The sequence below is a fragment of the Tiliqua scincoides genome, chromosome 9 (genome assembly GCF_035046505.1).
Source record: "Tiliqua scincoides isolate rTilSci1 chromosome 9, rTilSci1.hap2, whole genome shotgun sequence".
NCBI lineage: Eukaryota > Metazoa > Chordata > Lepidosauria > Squamata > Scincidae > Tiliqua > Tiliqua scincoides.
In genome coordinates this window covers 13,742,131-13,757,729 of record NC_089829.1, presented here as the reverse complement: position 1 = coordinate 13,757,729, position 15,599 = coordinate 13,742,131, and the positions used below count along the sequence as shown (strand labels likewise).

At 48.6% G+C, this 15,599-nt stretch overlaps 1 protein-coding gene across 1 annotated transcript in view; it reads right to left on the bottom strand.

The window, feature by feature from the left end:
• Positions 1–15,599, bottom strand: part of LOC136660155 (tumor necrosis factor receptor superfamily member 1B-like) — a 39,597-nt gene extending 23,998 nt beyond the window's left edge. The window contains exon 1 of the mRNA XM_066637219.1: positions 15,490–15,599. Within this exon, the coding sequence (XP_066493316.1) occupies positions 15,490–15,558 (69 nt within the window). The 5' untranslated portion in view covers positions 15,559–15,599. The remainder of the gene's footprint in view (positions 1–15,489) is intronic.

The following is a 15,599-nucleotide window of genomic DNA, read 5'->3' as shown; positions in this document are numbered from 1 at the left end:
TAAAAGGACAGATGCTTGACAACCAGCTCCACTTTGACATCTCCTCTGACAGTTTATTGGAAAAGTAGGGCAGATTCTGTTGCACAGCTTGAATCCACCCAGAGCCTGCACGTGACTCATGAAACCTGCAATCCAAGCCAAAAAAGACATCCACGATGTCAAAACTCACACCAACTCCCCGAAGGGAGACAAGAAGCCCTTCAGTCTCTTGCTTCAGAGCTGAGCAGCTCCGACTGTACAGGAAAGGCAGTGAGGCAATCGGAAAACCACAGCACTTGCAGACCGGCGCAGCTCATGTCAAAACACACTTGCGAGCATGGTTGACGGCGTTCTTTTTAGGGCACTCTCTCTCTGCGGTTTGCACAGAAAAGGCAAATCGAGAATTTCAACTGCAGCAAAAAAAAAGGAGCCAAAGGAGTTGCACTGAAAATTGTGTCTCTTTCCATTCAAGATATTGAGAAAGATAAGGTAGACCACATAAAAAAAAACAGTATGTGGGTGAGGTTTTCCAGTCAGTCCTTATCTGTTGCAGACTGATGCATAAATAGGGTGCAAACAGAGAGCACAGCTACGATTTGGCCATGTGCTGTACACCAAGAACAGCGGCAGGTAGAGGATGGGCAAGTGACTAAGGTCTGTTGGTCAGTTCCCTGTGGACACCGTTCTTAGTGCTTGCTGCGGTTCTTGCAAAGCAGGCTGGGCCAGGCAGGTACAATCTAGTAATCTAGAGCAGGGCTGCCCAAACCCGGGCCCTGGGTCCCTTGAAGACTCCCAATCTAGCCCTCAGGGAGCCCCCAGTCTCCATTGAGCCTCTGGAGACCTGCTAGAACCTGTGCTGGCCTGATGCAACTGCTGTCTGCTCTCAGCGTGATGGCCAACCGTTTGGCCTCTAGCGTGAGCTGTGGGCTGAGGGCTCCCTCCACATGACTATATATATATGGCTGGCAACCTTCAGTCTGGAAAGACTATGATATAAGCCTATAGCACCCGGTATTCCCAGGCGGTCTCCCATCCAAGCACTAACCAGTCCTGACCCTGCTTAGCTTCCGAGATCAGACGAGATTGGGCATGTGCAGTGTGTGTGTGTGTGTGTGTGTGTGTACAAACACAGCCTTCTTTCATAGGCCTTGAGCTATTGCAAGACCTTCAATCATTCATAAAAGTTCAGTCTCTAATATATTCATTTATGTAAATTAATTCTTTTTTTCCCTGGCCCCCAACACAGTGTCAGAGAGATGATGTGGCCCTCCTGCCAAAAAGTTTGGACACCCCTGATCTAGAGCAATCTAAATCTAATCTGGCAATTTAAAGTAGGAGTGGGCAAACCCCAGCCTGCGGCCGGCCGTTGGGGACTCCCATTCTGACCCGCAAGGAGCCCCTAGTCTCCAATGAGCCTCTGGCCCGTCAGAGACTGTTGGAGCCCACGCTGGCCCAGTCTCGACCACCAGACATGAGCTGCGGGCCAAGTTAGAGCAAGGCCTTTTATAGTCTCCATGTGTTTTCTGCTTTTCCCTGGGCATTATTTTAATCCCCCCTCCCATTGCTTCTGAACAACTTAGGTCTCCATGCATTTCTGGCTTGGTCTGTATGTGTTCACTGTGCAAGAGGTGTGTGGCAAGCAGTTCAGAGTTCTCATGGTTCTACATGCCTGTATTACAGTTCTCATGTATATTATAAATAAGCTCAGTAAAGTTTATGCATTCATTCTTATCAGTTCTTATCAGTATTAATTTATGTAAATTTATTCAAATTTGAAATGCAAATTGATTCAGTGTCAGAGAGATGATGTGGCCCTCCTACCCAAATGTTTGCCCGAATGTTGGCAACCTTCAGTCTCGAAAGACTATGGTATCGCGCTCTGAAAGGTGGTTCTGGAACAGTGTCTAGTGTGGCTGAAAAGGCCGATTCGGGAGTGACAATCCCTTCCACACTGGGAGCAAGTGCAGTCTGTCCCTGGCCTGTCTCCCTGGCTATGGGCCTTCCTTTTTTGCCTCTTAGCCTCAGACTGTTGGCCAAGTGTCTCTTCAAACTGGGAAAGGCCATGCTGCACAGCCTGCCTCCAAGTGGGCCGCTCAGAGGCCAGGGTTTCCCACCTGTTGAGGTCCACTCCTAAGGCCTTCAGATCCCTCTTGCAGATGTCCTTGTATCGCAGCTGTGGTCTACCTGCAGGGCGCTTTCCTTGCACGAGTTCTCCATAGAGGAGATCCTTTGGAATCCGGCCATCATCCATTCTCACGACATGACCGAGCCAACGCAGGCGTCTCTGTTTCAGCAGTGCATACATGCTAGGGATTCCAGCTCGTTCCAGGACTGTGTTGTTTGGAACTTTGTCCTGCCAGGTGATGCCGACCTGTTTGCCCACCTCTGATCTAAAGCAGTGTTTCTCAACATGTGCTCCTAGGAGCCCTCGGGCTCCCTGAGACCCCTTCAGGGGCTCCACAAGCACACCGTAAGCAGACACCATCTGCCCCCTGGTTTGCTCCTGGTTTGCTTATCCATCTCGCCTCCCCGGTTTGTCTCTTTAAAGTCTCTTTAGATTCCATGGAGCCCACTCCCTGGTAATTATGGGTAGGATTGCAGCTTCCAGCTCCTTCGAGGAATTATGATGGAGGCTCCCGTTCACCACGGATGCCAACTGTTACCTGAAAGATACCCACTTCCAAGAGGAGCTTCCTTTCTTCTCCCAGTTTTGCCCCAGAATGCATCGCAATGTAGTCTGGAGAGAACTTGGGAGAAGAAAGGAACCTCTGGGCAACCCGGAAGTGGGTCTTTCAGTACTAAAAACAGCTCAACAGGCTTGGAAATGGCACGGTTTGGCCGCAGAGAGACCCGATTCCAGCACTGATACGGTAATTAAAGGGCTTTAAAAGTGGACTTTGGGTATCTGTTGGCATCCACAGCAAGTGAAATTCACGAATGCTTGATCCACAGAAACAGCAGGTCCACTGTACCCCTAAGAGTCATAACAGTCTTTGTTCTTAAGTGTATTTATATGCGGCCTATATATACTTGTATAAAGAGTAATATTTATATAACTAAATATAAATGTATTTTATATATTTATATAAATATTTATATAATATATATTATATTTATATAAAGAGTATATAAATACCTATTTATATACAAATTGATCACAAGGTGGTTTGCATAGCAAAAAAAAATCAATCTTTAAAGGGATCCCTCTTTAAAGGGATCACAATTTTTTTTTTTTAAAGGTGCAGAAGAGATACCAGCAAACCGCCACTGGAAAATACTCCACACTGGGGCAGAGAGGGACATTTGCTCTCCCCCCAACTCAATAGAAGAGGACACCACTTTAAAAAGTGCCCTGTTAGCAGGGGGGGGGGGGTTTATATTGATTCATTTCATGGATTTTTACCTTGCCTTTCTCCCCATGAGGACACTCAAATATATATAATAAAAGAAGACGACATTCAAAGTGGTGTACGTGTGTGCGCATTTTCCCCTTCCTTTCTGGGATTCCACAATTGGATGCCAACCAGAAAGGTCGGCCGCACATTTTCCCACATTGCAAAATGGGCCACGCACGTCTGTCACGTTTCACAAACTTTCCTTCCTTAAATCCAGATTGCCAAATCAAGTTGCGCACCACTGGTTTCACAAAATGTAAACAAGCGCAGGTGAAGGGGGGTCACTTCTTTATAGCGCATCATGGACCATGCGTACATTTCTAGATCACCCCAAATGTGAACTGCCAAAGAAATCACCCCATTGCCACTGGCGTGTCTGGTTTCAGGTCTGAGATAGTCTACCTGCAGGCCTGATCAGAGTTGACTGAGAAAGGGACTATACCACTTTGCAGTGCAGGTGGGGGGGCTGCTATTAAAAAAAAAAATTCCCCTACTAGAAAACCTAGTGAAAATAGCCTAGAAAAAATTGACTATAATGGAGAAAGGTTTAATTCTAGACACTCCCTGAATGCCCAGTGTTAGTGTTCTTCCTGAAGGAAGCGTCTGTGCAGAAAAGTAGGTAGAGATGTGAGCCCCACCTGCAGTTCAAAATGGCACAGTCCACCTCAGGACTCTACCACCTCATTCCCATTTCTTTCTGCTATACATATAGACCCAGTGTGATGCACCCCATGTGACTGTTGCACACCAGGAGCCTCTAGGCCACAAGACAAAGCAGGCCACACTAACAGGGCTGACTTAGACTCAGCGGGTGTCAAATAGGAAGAGTCTCCCTGATCATCTGCCCACATCACAGAGAGCAGGAATGACTGAGATCCACTACATCAAAGAGCAGAAAGATGATTCAAGCAAATGAGTCGAGTTGTACACTGGAGAAGACAGAACCAGGCACGGGATCCTTAGCCAATTTGACTGAGGGTTTTTTTCCCTGACTTAAAAAATATGGTAATCGGTAAAAACAAAGCACACACCAACATCACCAGGAACAATCTGCTGTAAATCTACCTGTGGGCAACCCAAGACAAATGCCCCCCTCCTTTGCATGATGCCACACCATGCCAAAGGTCACCTTTGGTTAACCTGTGGCACACCAGCTTCCACCGCCACTTCTGCTCCTCTCTGTCCTCCCCTGTGTTGAATTCAAAAGGGATGCAGGGAATGGAACAGAAAAGGAAGTTAGAACAATGGGGTGGGCCAGAGCAGAGGATGAGAAGTAGCAGAGGTGGGCTGACCAAGGCAGATGCCCCCACCACCCAAGGCAACTGCTTCAGGTGGCCAGCAAATGAAAACTATTCCATCTATCTTAAGTCATTCCAATGCAGATTTCCCTCCAAATGACCAAACCTGCAGGGTGAGCAACGCCAGATCCAGATCTCTCAGCGCCCAGGGCAGCACACACCAAATGCTCCCTCCTTCTCTGCTCCACTCACTCCATGGATTGGAGAAGGAAGAGGGCAGAAAAGGAAATGAGGAGAAGAAGCGGGTGGTGGGCTAGGGTGTCTCCGATACACCAGCCCCCACTTACTTTTTTAATCTAGATGGAAGAAAGAAGAGCGACTGTGGAAGCAGGTGATTGGTCAGAAGAGGGTACCCCCTGGCAATCTGCTGCCTGAGGCGCCCGACTCAGTTGGCCACATTGATGACCAGCCCCAAAGCCCCCAGCGTGTAGTTATTCCGTGGGACTCCTTGCCACAGGATATGGTGATGGCATTGGCCCTAGATGGCTTTAAAAGGGGATTGGAAAAATTTCTGGAGGCAAAGCCCATCACAGGTTGCAAGCCATGATGTGCATGTGCAACCTCCTGATTTTAGAAATGGGCTATGTCAGAATGCCAGATGCAAGGGAGGGCACCAGGATGCAGGTCTCTTGCTATCTTGTGTATTTCTTGGGGCATTTGGTGGGCTACTGTGAGTTACAAGAAGCTGGTCTAGATAGGCCTATGGCCTGATCCAGCGGGGCTGTTCTTATGTAAGAACAGCAATAACCCAGTTCACTTCATGGGCCATAATGACATCTTGAAACAACAACAGTGACCACCACGTGAGAGCCATAAGAACATAAGAACAGCCCCACTGGATCAGGCCATAGGCCCATCTAGTCCAGCTTCCTGCATCTCACAGCGGCCCACCAAATGCCCCAGGGAGCACACCAGATAACAAGAGACCTGCAAGGCATTCTGGGAATTGTAGTTAAGAATATAAGAACAGCCCCACTGGATCAGGCCATAGGCCCATCTAGTCCAGCTTCCTGTATCTCACAGCGGCCCACCAAATGCCCCAGGGAGCACACCAGATAACAAGAGACCTCATCCTGGTGCCCTCCCCTGCATCTGGCATTCTGACATAGCCCATTTCTAAAATCAGGAGGTTGCGCATACACATCATGGCTTGTACCCCATAATGGATTTTTCCTCCAGAAACTTGTCCAATCCCCTTTTAAAGGCGTCTAGGCTAGACGCCAGCACCACATCCTGTGGCAAGGAGTTCCACAGACCAACCACACGCTGAGTAAAGAAATATTTTCTTTTGTCTGTCCTAACCCGCCCAACATCAATTTTAGTGGATGTCCCCTGGTTCTGGTATTATGTGAGAGTGTAAAGAGCATCTCCCTATCCACTCTGTCCATCCCCTGCATAATTTTGTATGTCTCAATCATGTCCCCCCTCAGGCGTCTCTTTTCTAGGTTGAAGAGGCCCAAACGCCGTAGCCTTTCCTCATAAGGAAGGTGCCCCAGCCCCGTAATCATCTTAGTCGCTCTCTTTTGCACCTTCTCCATTTCCACTGTCTTTTTTGAGATGCGGCAACCAGAACTGGACACAATACTCCAGGTGTGGCCTTATCATAGATTTGTACAACGGCATTATAATACTAGCCGTTTTGTTCTCAATACCCTTCCTAATGATCCCAAGCATAGAATTGGCCTTCTTCACTGCCGCCGCACATTGGGTCGACGCTTTCATCGACCTGTCCACCACCACCCCAAGATCTCTCTCCTGATCTGTCACAGACAGCTCAGAACCCATCAGCCTATATCTAAAGTTTTGATTTTTTGCCCCAATGTGCATGACTTTACACTTACTGACATTGAAGCGCATCTGCCATTTTGCTGCCCATTCTGCCAGTCTGGAGAGATCCTTCTGGAGCTCCTCACAATCACTTCTGGTCTTTACCACTCGGAAAAGTTTGGTGTCGTCTGCAAACTTAGCCACTTCACTGCTCAACCCTGTCTCCAGGTCATTTATGAAGAGGTTGAAAAGCACCGGTCCCAGGATCCTTGGGGCACACTGCTTTTCACCTCTCTCCATTGTGAAAATTGCCCATTGACACCCACTCTCTGCTTCCTGGCCTCCAACCAGTTCTCAATCCATGAGAGGACCTGTCCTCTAATTCCCTGACTGTGGAGTTTTTTCAGTAGCCTTTGGTGAGGGACCGTGTCAAACGCCTTCTGAAAGTCCAGATATATAATGTCCACGGGTTCTCCCACATCCACATGACCTTTACAAAGAATTCTATAAGTTTTGTGAGGCAAGACTTACCCTTACAGAAGCCATGCTGACTCTCCCTCAGCAAGGCCTGTTCATCTATGTGTTTTGAGATCCTATCTTTGATGAGGCATTCCACCATCTCACCCGGTATGGATGTTAGGCTGACCGGCCTATAGTTTCCCGGGTCCCCCCTCGTTCCCTTTTTAAAGATAGGTGTGACATTTGCTATCCTCCAATCTTCTGGCACCGTGGCCGTTTTGAGGGACAAGTTGCATACCTTACTCAAGAGATCTGCAACTTCATTCTTCAATTCCTTAATAACTCTTGGGTGGATGCCATCAGGGCCCGGTGACTTATTAATCTTTAATTTATCAATGAGGTCTGAAACATCTTCTCTTTTAACCTCTATCTGACTTAACTCCTCGGTCAGGAGGGGCCGTTCGGGCAGCGGTATCTGCCCGAGGTCTTCTGCCGTGAAGACAGATGCAAAGAACTCATTTAATTTCTCTGCCATCTCTAAGTCTCCTTTTATCTCCCCTTTCCCTCCCTCACCATCCAGAGGGCCAACCGCTTCTCTGGCGGGTTTCCTGCTTCTAACATATTTGAAGAAGCTTTTATTATTCCCCTTAATGTTGCTGGCCATGCGTTCCTCATAGTCTCGCTTGGCCTCCCGTATCACCTTCTTACATTTCTTTTGCCACAGTTTATGTTCCTTTTTATTCTCCTCATTAGGACAAGACTTCCATTTACGGAAGGAAGCTTCCTTGCCCTTCACAGCCTCTCTAACTTGGCTGGTTAGCCATGCGGGCACCCTCCTGGATTTAGTGGAACCCTTCTTTCTTTGCGGTATACACCTCTGCTGGGCCTCTATTACTGTTGTTTTAAGCAGCCTCCATGCACTCTGGAGAGATTGGATTCTTTTTACCTTCCCTATCAACCTCCTTCTAACCAGCCTCCTCATTTGGGGGAAGTCTGCCTGTCAGAAGTCAAGGGTTTTTGTTAGAGATTTGCCTGGTGTTCTTCCCCCAACGTGCATGTCAAAACGGATCGCAGCATGATCACTGTTCCCCAATGGCTCAGTAACGTTTACATCTCTAACCAGGTCCTGCATACCGCACAATATTAAATCCAGAGTCACCTGTCCTCTGGTGGGCTCCGTGACTAGCTGCTCTAAGCCACAGTCATTTAGCACGTCAAGAAATTCGGTTTCCTTATCGTGACCAGAAGACAAATTGACCCAGTCAATATGAGGATAATTGAAGTCCCCCATGATTACAACCCTGTCCCTCCTTGTCACCTCCCTGATCTGTTTCCTCATTTCAAGGTCCCCATCCGATTTCTGGTCTGGAGGACGATAGCACGCCCCCAGTATTACATCGCTGCACAAGCCTGGTAATTTAACCCACAGAGATTCTACAGTGGAGTCGGACCCACCTTCAATCTCTACTTTGCTGGATTCTATCCCTTCCTTAACATAAAGGGCCACCCCACCTCCAACACGCCCCTGCCTGTCCCTCCTGTAGAGTTTATAGCCCGGGATTGCAGTATCCCACTGATTCTCCGCATTCCACCAGGTTTCCGTTATGCCCATCACCCATCCAGCCATCACCCATCCAGTGGACCCTGACCAGGAAGTGAAACCCATGCGTGCCCCATGAAATCTGAAAAGGAAGCTGTCTCGGGAGCTCGAGTTTCATCCCACCTGATATTCTGTCTGCAGCCCTCAAGGCCTTGGAGGAAGGTGAAAGAAACCGTCGAAGGTGGGAATGGAAAAAATATTCGTCACATGAGCTATGCCATGAAAACCACAGTGACAAAGCCACCCACTTTCTGACATCAGAACCTACCAGGGTGGAAAAAAAAAGAGTGTTTCCGAGACCGATTGTGTCGAGGAGGAAGATCTTTCGAGAGGACAGGGTTGCGCTTCTAATTTTAGAAAAAAGAGAACAGGCCCAACCAGCAATCTGAAGATAAACAGGGCAAGAGCAAGAGTACTGGGGGGAGGGCGCAAGACAAGTTCCCTCAGGAACCACCAAGCACGTGCCTCATGTCAAAACCACCCTTAGGCAAGGACAAGAAAAAATTTGCCAACAACGGCGTTTCCGTTTATCCAACATTGGCCGTAGATGTGGTAGTTATGGGAAAAACCCATTCAGAGTTCTATGAACCACTCAGGCCTCTTTCTCATGCAGCTGCTCCTAGAGCTGGAGGTTCCAGGTGGTCACAACAGGGATTAGACAGATTCACAGGGGAGGAAAGGGAGACTAGACCTCATCTGACCTTCTTCGAACAATTGTTTCCAGTTTTGGGCACTGCATTTGAAGCAGGAGGCAGACAGATGGGACAGAGTCGGGAGGAGGTCAGGGGTCTGGAAAACAGGACTTACAAGGAACAGATGCCCCCCCCCCACTTTGCATGATGCCACGCCGAGCCAAACGGTTGAAGGAAACTGGTGTTTCTTCTGCAGAAGATGGGACACACACTCACACTCACAAGATCACACTCTTCAAATGTCTGAAGGACTCTCATGTTGGACAAAGACTTTGTTCTCTTGTGGCCCAGAGGACAGGACTGGCTCAAATGGGCTTAAACTGCATGAAGGTACAGTATTTTTAGGCTGAACATTAGGGGGGGAAACACTTTAAAGCCATGGAGGCTGCGGGATTCGCTGGAGCTCTTCAAGAAGTGGCTGGAGAGCCACCTGGGACTGAGCAAGGGGAGGGCAGCTAGAGGCCCTGTAAGATCCCCTCCACATTTTGATGCTATCGAGGGCTATTTGTCACGATGAAGCCTCCCGATTGCCAGCCTGTACGTGACCGAATCCCAGCAGCTGGAAAACAGCTGCAAGGGACAAAAACATTCCCTTCTCAGTAGGGGAGTCCCAGAGGCAGCTGGCTGACCACTGTGAGAGATCAGGGCGCTGGCCTGCATGAGCCTTTGGACTGCCTGACCCAGCCGGGCTCCTCCGACAAACATCGGTTGACCTGAACCTACCGCAGTGTGCCTTCCTCCCATGAGCAGTCCAGAGATGCAGGGGAAGGAGGGCTCATGATCTGGTTTCTCCCCAAGCCAGGATCACACCACCTGCAGTTATGGCAAGACTGATACGAGGAGGACTCATAGCACCGGGTGGTGGTCGTCTCGCATGGACAGAGTCTCTGATCTCATACTGGTGATACAGCAGGGGGCTTCTGTTTCACCACAACAACACAACAAATTCTCACCATTACAGGCTATCTATAGTGCAGACTTGAACTGGCTGAGAAGTCTTTTCCTCTCCCGGGGAACAGTCGTTCTGTCCTCCTGCCCTCTGCCCCAGAAAGAGAAGGGTATTCACAACAAACCAGGGCACCACAGGCTAGGAGAAAGGCCAATCAGTACAAGCGGTGCTGGCCCATGCATAAGGCCAACTGAGTTGGCCACCTCAGGCAGCAGACTGGTGGGGCATCCACCTCTGCTGGCACACTCGCCCCCGCTGCTTCTCCTTCTCCCGCCCCCTGAACTAGAAAAGGAAGAGGGTGGTAGATTGGAAGAGAAGTGGGGAGAAGAGTAGAGTGGTGGGCTTAGAGCTCCTCTGTCATCCCCCAGGGATGGATGACGCCCAGCAACAGGTTAGATTCCAGCCATACTTGTCCCTCTCCCGCCGCCCTGCAATATCTGATCAGCATTTGGGAAAGGTGGGTGAAGTTATGCCAAGGGTCAGGCTTGCCCTGACACCATCCTCAGCATGCCCCTGTGTTTTGGTTTCAACATGATACATCTTCTCCCCTCTCTCATCAAAAGCCTGCTTCAGCTGTGGAGTGCTGACGAGGCTGCAGGGATGTGTGGGTTTTCTGGGCTGGCGTTTCTGACTAATCCCCCAGGGCGGCTACTTCGCACTCTGGTGCCGCCAGCCCCTTTCCAAAACATGGCAAGACGGTAAACGTGAGATTCACACTTTGGCACTGGGTCTGAGTCATGCTTCCTGTAATTCAGGCAATTGCTACATTCCATCTGCATGTAAGACATGAGTGTGGGGGGGGGGAGAAGTGGGAGGGCAGAGCACTAGAGCTTTGGTTCCCAGAGATCATTGCACTCTGATCAGCACTGGAGAGGGGGAAAGGGAGAGAGTACACCAATCTAAATGAAGCAAATGTTTAACAAACTAGAAAAGATTAACTGAACAGCAGGATATTACTGGAGGGGACAGTACAGGCTGCTGGCAGTCATCGCTGGGTTAGAGCTCTGGTTTGGTTAAAAAAAACTTTGCTGAAAAGTAAGAAAGGAAACCACGATCACAGTGCAAAAACACAACACAAGGGTTTAAACATGGCACTAGCTAGAGCCAAGGAGCTTGCCGAGCAATCCCATGCATGTTTACCTATAAGGAAGTTCCTCCTTGCTCAGTGGGGCTTACTCTCAGGAAACAGTGCACAGAACTGCAGCCCAAGAAGGACTTGTCAGGCACATGCAAACAGCCCAAGTGGTAAAATCTTGGGCGGCTTCCAGAAGCCCACATCAGGGATGAGTCTTTGAACCGAGTTATGATGAATCGTCATTGCTGATACAGAGATGTGAAGGAATGGGAAGGTAGGGGAAAAAACCACTGAAGATCACACAGGTCAGAAAGACAGAAATAACTAACACAGTGACACTACAAAAGAGGTTTTGCTTTCCCACCCCCACCCCCAAATCCTCCCTGCAGTATATATTAAACCAGGGGTGGCCAAACCACGGCTCACGAACCACATGCAGGTCTTTGACAGATAGCATGCGGCCCTCAGAAATATACTGGCAGGGCTCCTTTTTGCACCACAATTAATATTAAAGGTAAATAAGAATTTTTCAAGCTTTATTATTATCACCGCCAGGTATAAACTGAGAGTCCACTGGATTAAAACATAAGTTTAGCGTTCATAGTGAAAAAATATATTTAAGAATGCAAATGCTTCTTAAATATTGCGGCTTGTCAAACACCTGAAGTTTATCATCAGTGGGTCTTCCATTAATAGAGGTTTTGCTGTTGTTGTTTTGTTTTTGTTCTGTTACAAACACAAAACACCACATTTTGGCTTTTAAGATACTTTTCCAGAAAATAAAATAGATTGCTTTTCCAGTTAGAAATACTGTAATACAGTAGAGGTATCTGCTGACACTATATGACTGACCTGGTCTACTTTTAAAGCATTGAAAATTAAAATGAAAGAATAAAAACACATTAACACCACTTTCTGCCTTTTTCATCACAGAGAGAGAGAGAGAGAGAGAGAGAGAGAAGATCTTGGCAAAAAGGCCAATATTAATTAGTTAAAGTTGCAAAAGTAAATACATGTTCCTGGGAGTAATTCCCATTGTACCCCTCTAGGGCTTACTTCAGTGTAGACATGCCTAGCCAGGCTGTCAGTCAATTCACCACTTGATTTGGGAAGAAAATAACACAAGAACTGAATTACCAACAGTGGGCAGGGAAGGGGGTTGGTCCAGCAATTGAACATATTAGCCCCCTACTCCAACCTGGAACCCTGAGGACTGCTGCCAGACAGCGTGGGGAAGTCTGAGCAACAAGGACCCAAGGACAGACTCAGCAGGAAATCGCTTCATACTTGCTTTTAGAATACAGTGCACAGTTCTACTTGTGCCATCTCAGGGTCAAACTCACTGGGTTCTGAGTTCTAAATTTGATCCTGAGTTCTAAACAGCAGCCAGGGTATGTGTCATCTGGATCAGGGCCAAAGCCCTGGGGAAGGTATTATCTGCAGATGAAAGAAAAGACAGGTGCAAACAGGGAGGCCTGTCTTTCTCCAGCTAATAGCCAAGACGGAGAGGATGATGTCTGCTCTGGAAACAGTGAGAGGAGGAAAGGGCTAAACCCCACCTTCCTTTAAGAACATAAGAACAGCCCCACTGGATCAGGCCATAGGCCCATCTAGTCCAACTTCCTGTATCTCACAGCGGCCCACCAAATGCCCCAGGGAGCACACCAGATAACAAGAGACCTCATCCTGGTGCCCTCCCTTGCACTGGCATTCTGACACAGCCCATTTCTAAAATCAGGAGGTTGCACATACACATCATGGCTTGTAACCCGTAATGGATTTTTCCTCCAGAAACTTGTCCAATCCCCTTTTAAAGGCATCCAGGCCAGATGCCGTCACCACATCCTGTGGCAAGGAGTTCCACAGACCAACCACAGTGGAGTTCCATTTCCATTTTCATCCACCCTCGCCCCCAAAATACAGAAGCTGTCAAGAAATTAAACACTGGATCCCCAAAATGTTACAAAGAACTAGGAAAAAAACAGCTAAAATTCTTAGGTGGTAGGAGCATCCTCTAGGAACGAGTTAAGCACTTGGGGCCAAGGAAAGACAGAAGCAAAGAGCAGAGAATAGGATGGAGGTTTATGAAATTATGAGGCACGGGGGGGGGGGGGAGAGAGAGAGAGAGAGAGAGAGAGAGAGAGAGATCTTTTCTTCCTTGTCCCCAAACACTGCCTGATGAAGTAGACTGGCAAGGCCATTTAGCTTATTAGCTTATGGGACTCACTGTCACAAGATTCAACAACGGCTGCTCACCCAGGTCATTTTAAAAGGCAATGAGACACACTCACAGGGGAGGGGGGAAGTCTATCAACACTCATCTGTTATGGCAATGTTAACTGTGGACCCTCCAGTTTCAGAGGCAGTGTACCTCAACATCAAATGCCAAGAAGAAGCAACAAAGGAAAGGCTTCTAGATGCACTTGGGTGGTTACTGACTTTTCCAAGGTGCAGAATCGCATGGAACTTGGTCTGATCAAGGCAGTTCTGATCTGGTCTGATCAATGTTCCAAAGACTATAATACAAGCAAGCTAAGCAAAGCTCCATTTTTACTTTCCATAGATTTCGCGCCAGGAAGGGCCACTACTAAGAAGCAGAGCACTTGCTTTGCACAGGCATAAGGACCCCAGCATTCAATCCCCAGCATTGCTAGATAAAGACCCCTGTATCCGAAACCCTGAGAAGCCGCTGCCAGTCAGTGCTGAGTCAGAGGGATGAAGGCCTTGACTCAGCAAAAACCAGCTTCATGTGACAGGCAGAAGAGACAAATTAAGGGATGGAGCTACAGCTCAGTGCCAGAGCACCTGCCCTACAGGCAGGGTCAACCTGGCAGCATTTGTGGGTAAGCCTGGGAAAGACCCCTCCTGACTGGCAGCAGCTTCCCAGATTAACAAAAAAACAGCATTAATTCACTGTTTCTCACCATTCGTCCCCTGCTGTACCACTTCACATGGCCCACCCATTGGAAGTACCATGGAAAGTAACTGGCTTCCAGACTGGGAGGCCAGATTGTTACTTCCATGATTTGTTACAGATGTTACTTCCTGAGTGGGAGACCAGACACAATGCAACAAACACCCCAGCCCAAGCCTCCTACAGCTGCTTGTCATGTTGCATTGCTGGTCTCACTGCTAGGTGGCAGGGGGTCCCACGCATACCACTGGACACCACCCCAAGCAGCAGCATAGCTATAGGGGGTGCATTTGCCTCTGTTTTGCTCCCACTGCCCAGAATCACTCTGAAGGAGAGGGAACACTCACACAGCATGTTCAGGTACCTGCAAAACTTAGTGCTTTGCAGCCCCCTGTAGCTATGCCACTGGCCTCAAGCACCACCAGTGGTATGAGTACCACTGGTTGAAAAACACTGCATTTGATGTTTGAGGCTGCAATCCGATACACACTTTCCTAGGAGTAAGCCCCATTGAACTCAGTGGGACTTACTTCTGAGTAAAGATGCATAGGATTGGGCTTTAAGGCTGCAATCCTATGCACACTTTCCTGAGAGTAAGCCCCACTGAAAACAATGAGACTTACTTCTGAGTAGACAAGCACAGGCTTGGGCTCTAAGTTAGTATGATGCTGCCTCATAAAAAATGATGCAATTTTTTATGAACCTGGAGGGGGTTGATATTAATACTGGCGGGGGGGGGGGCGGACAGTCCCATAGGAATGAACAAGGGGGTGCTCTGGCGATGTAGGGACTAGGGAGCTGAAGGAGGGCGCTTAGGACATAGGCAAGGTTCTTTGGAGGTGGGGAAGGGCTGAGATCCCAATCCTATGCCTGTCTACTCAGACTTCAATTCTCTTATAGGCTTACTCCCAGGAAAGTATGTGGCTAGGATTGCAGCCTCAGAGCCCAATCCTATGCCTGTCTACTCAGAAGCCAGTCCCTTTATAGTCAATGGGGCTTACTCCCAGGTAAGTGTGTCTAGGATTGCAGCCTTAGAGCAAAGCTTATGCCTGTCTACTCAGAAGCCAGTCCCATTATAGTCAATGGGGCTTACTCCCAGGACGTGACTAGGATTGCATCTTTCAGAGCTCAATCCTATGCATGTCTACTCATAAGTCAGTCCCGTTATAGTCAATGGGGCTTACTCCCAGGGAATTGTGGACAGGATGGCAGCCTAAGAGCCCGATCCTATGCCTGCCTACTCAGAAGTCAGTTCCATTCTAGTCCAAAGGGCTTACTCCCAGGGAAGTGTGGACAGGATGGCAGCCCGCGCCTGCCCAGGTAGGAAGTGTGCCGGGGAATAGGGACCGGGACCGACCCACCTGTACGAGCGGCGGCAGCAGCAGCGCCCAGCGCAGGAGCGCGGCCACGGAGCGATCGGGTCCCCCCATCTCGCTGCTCGGAGGAGCGGGAAACGAGAGCTGCAGCCGCG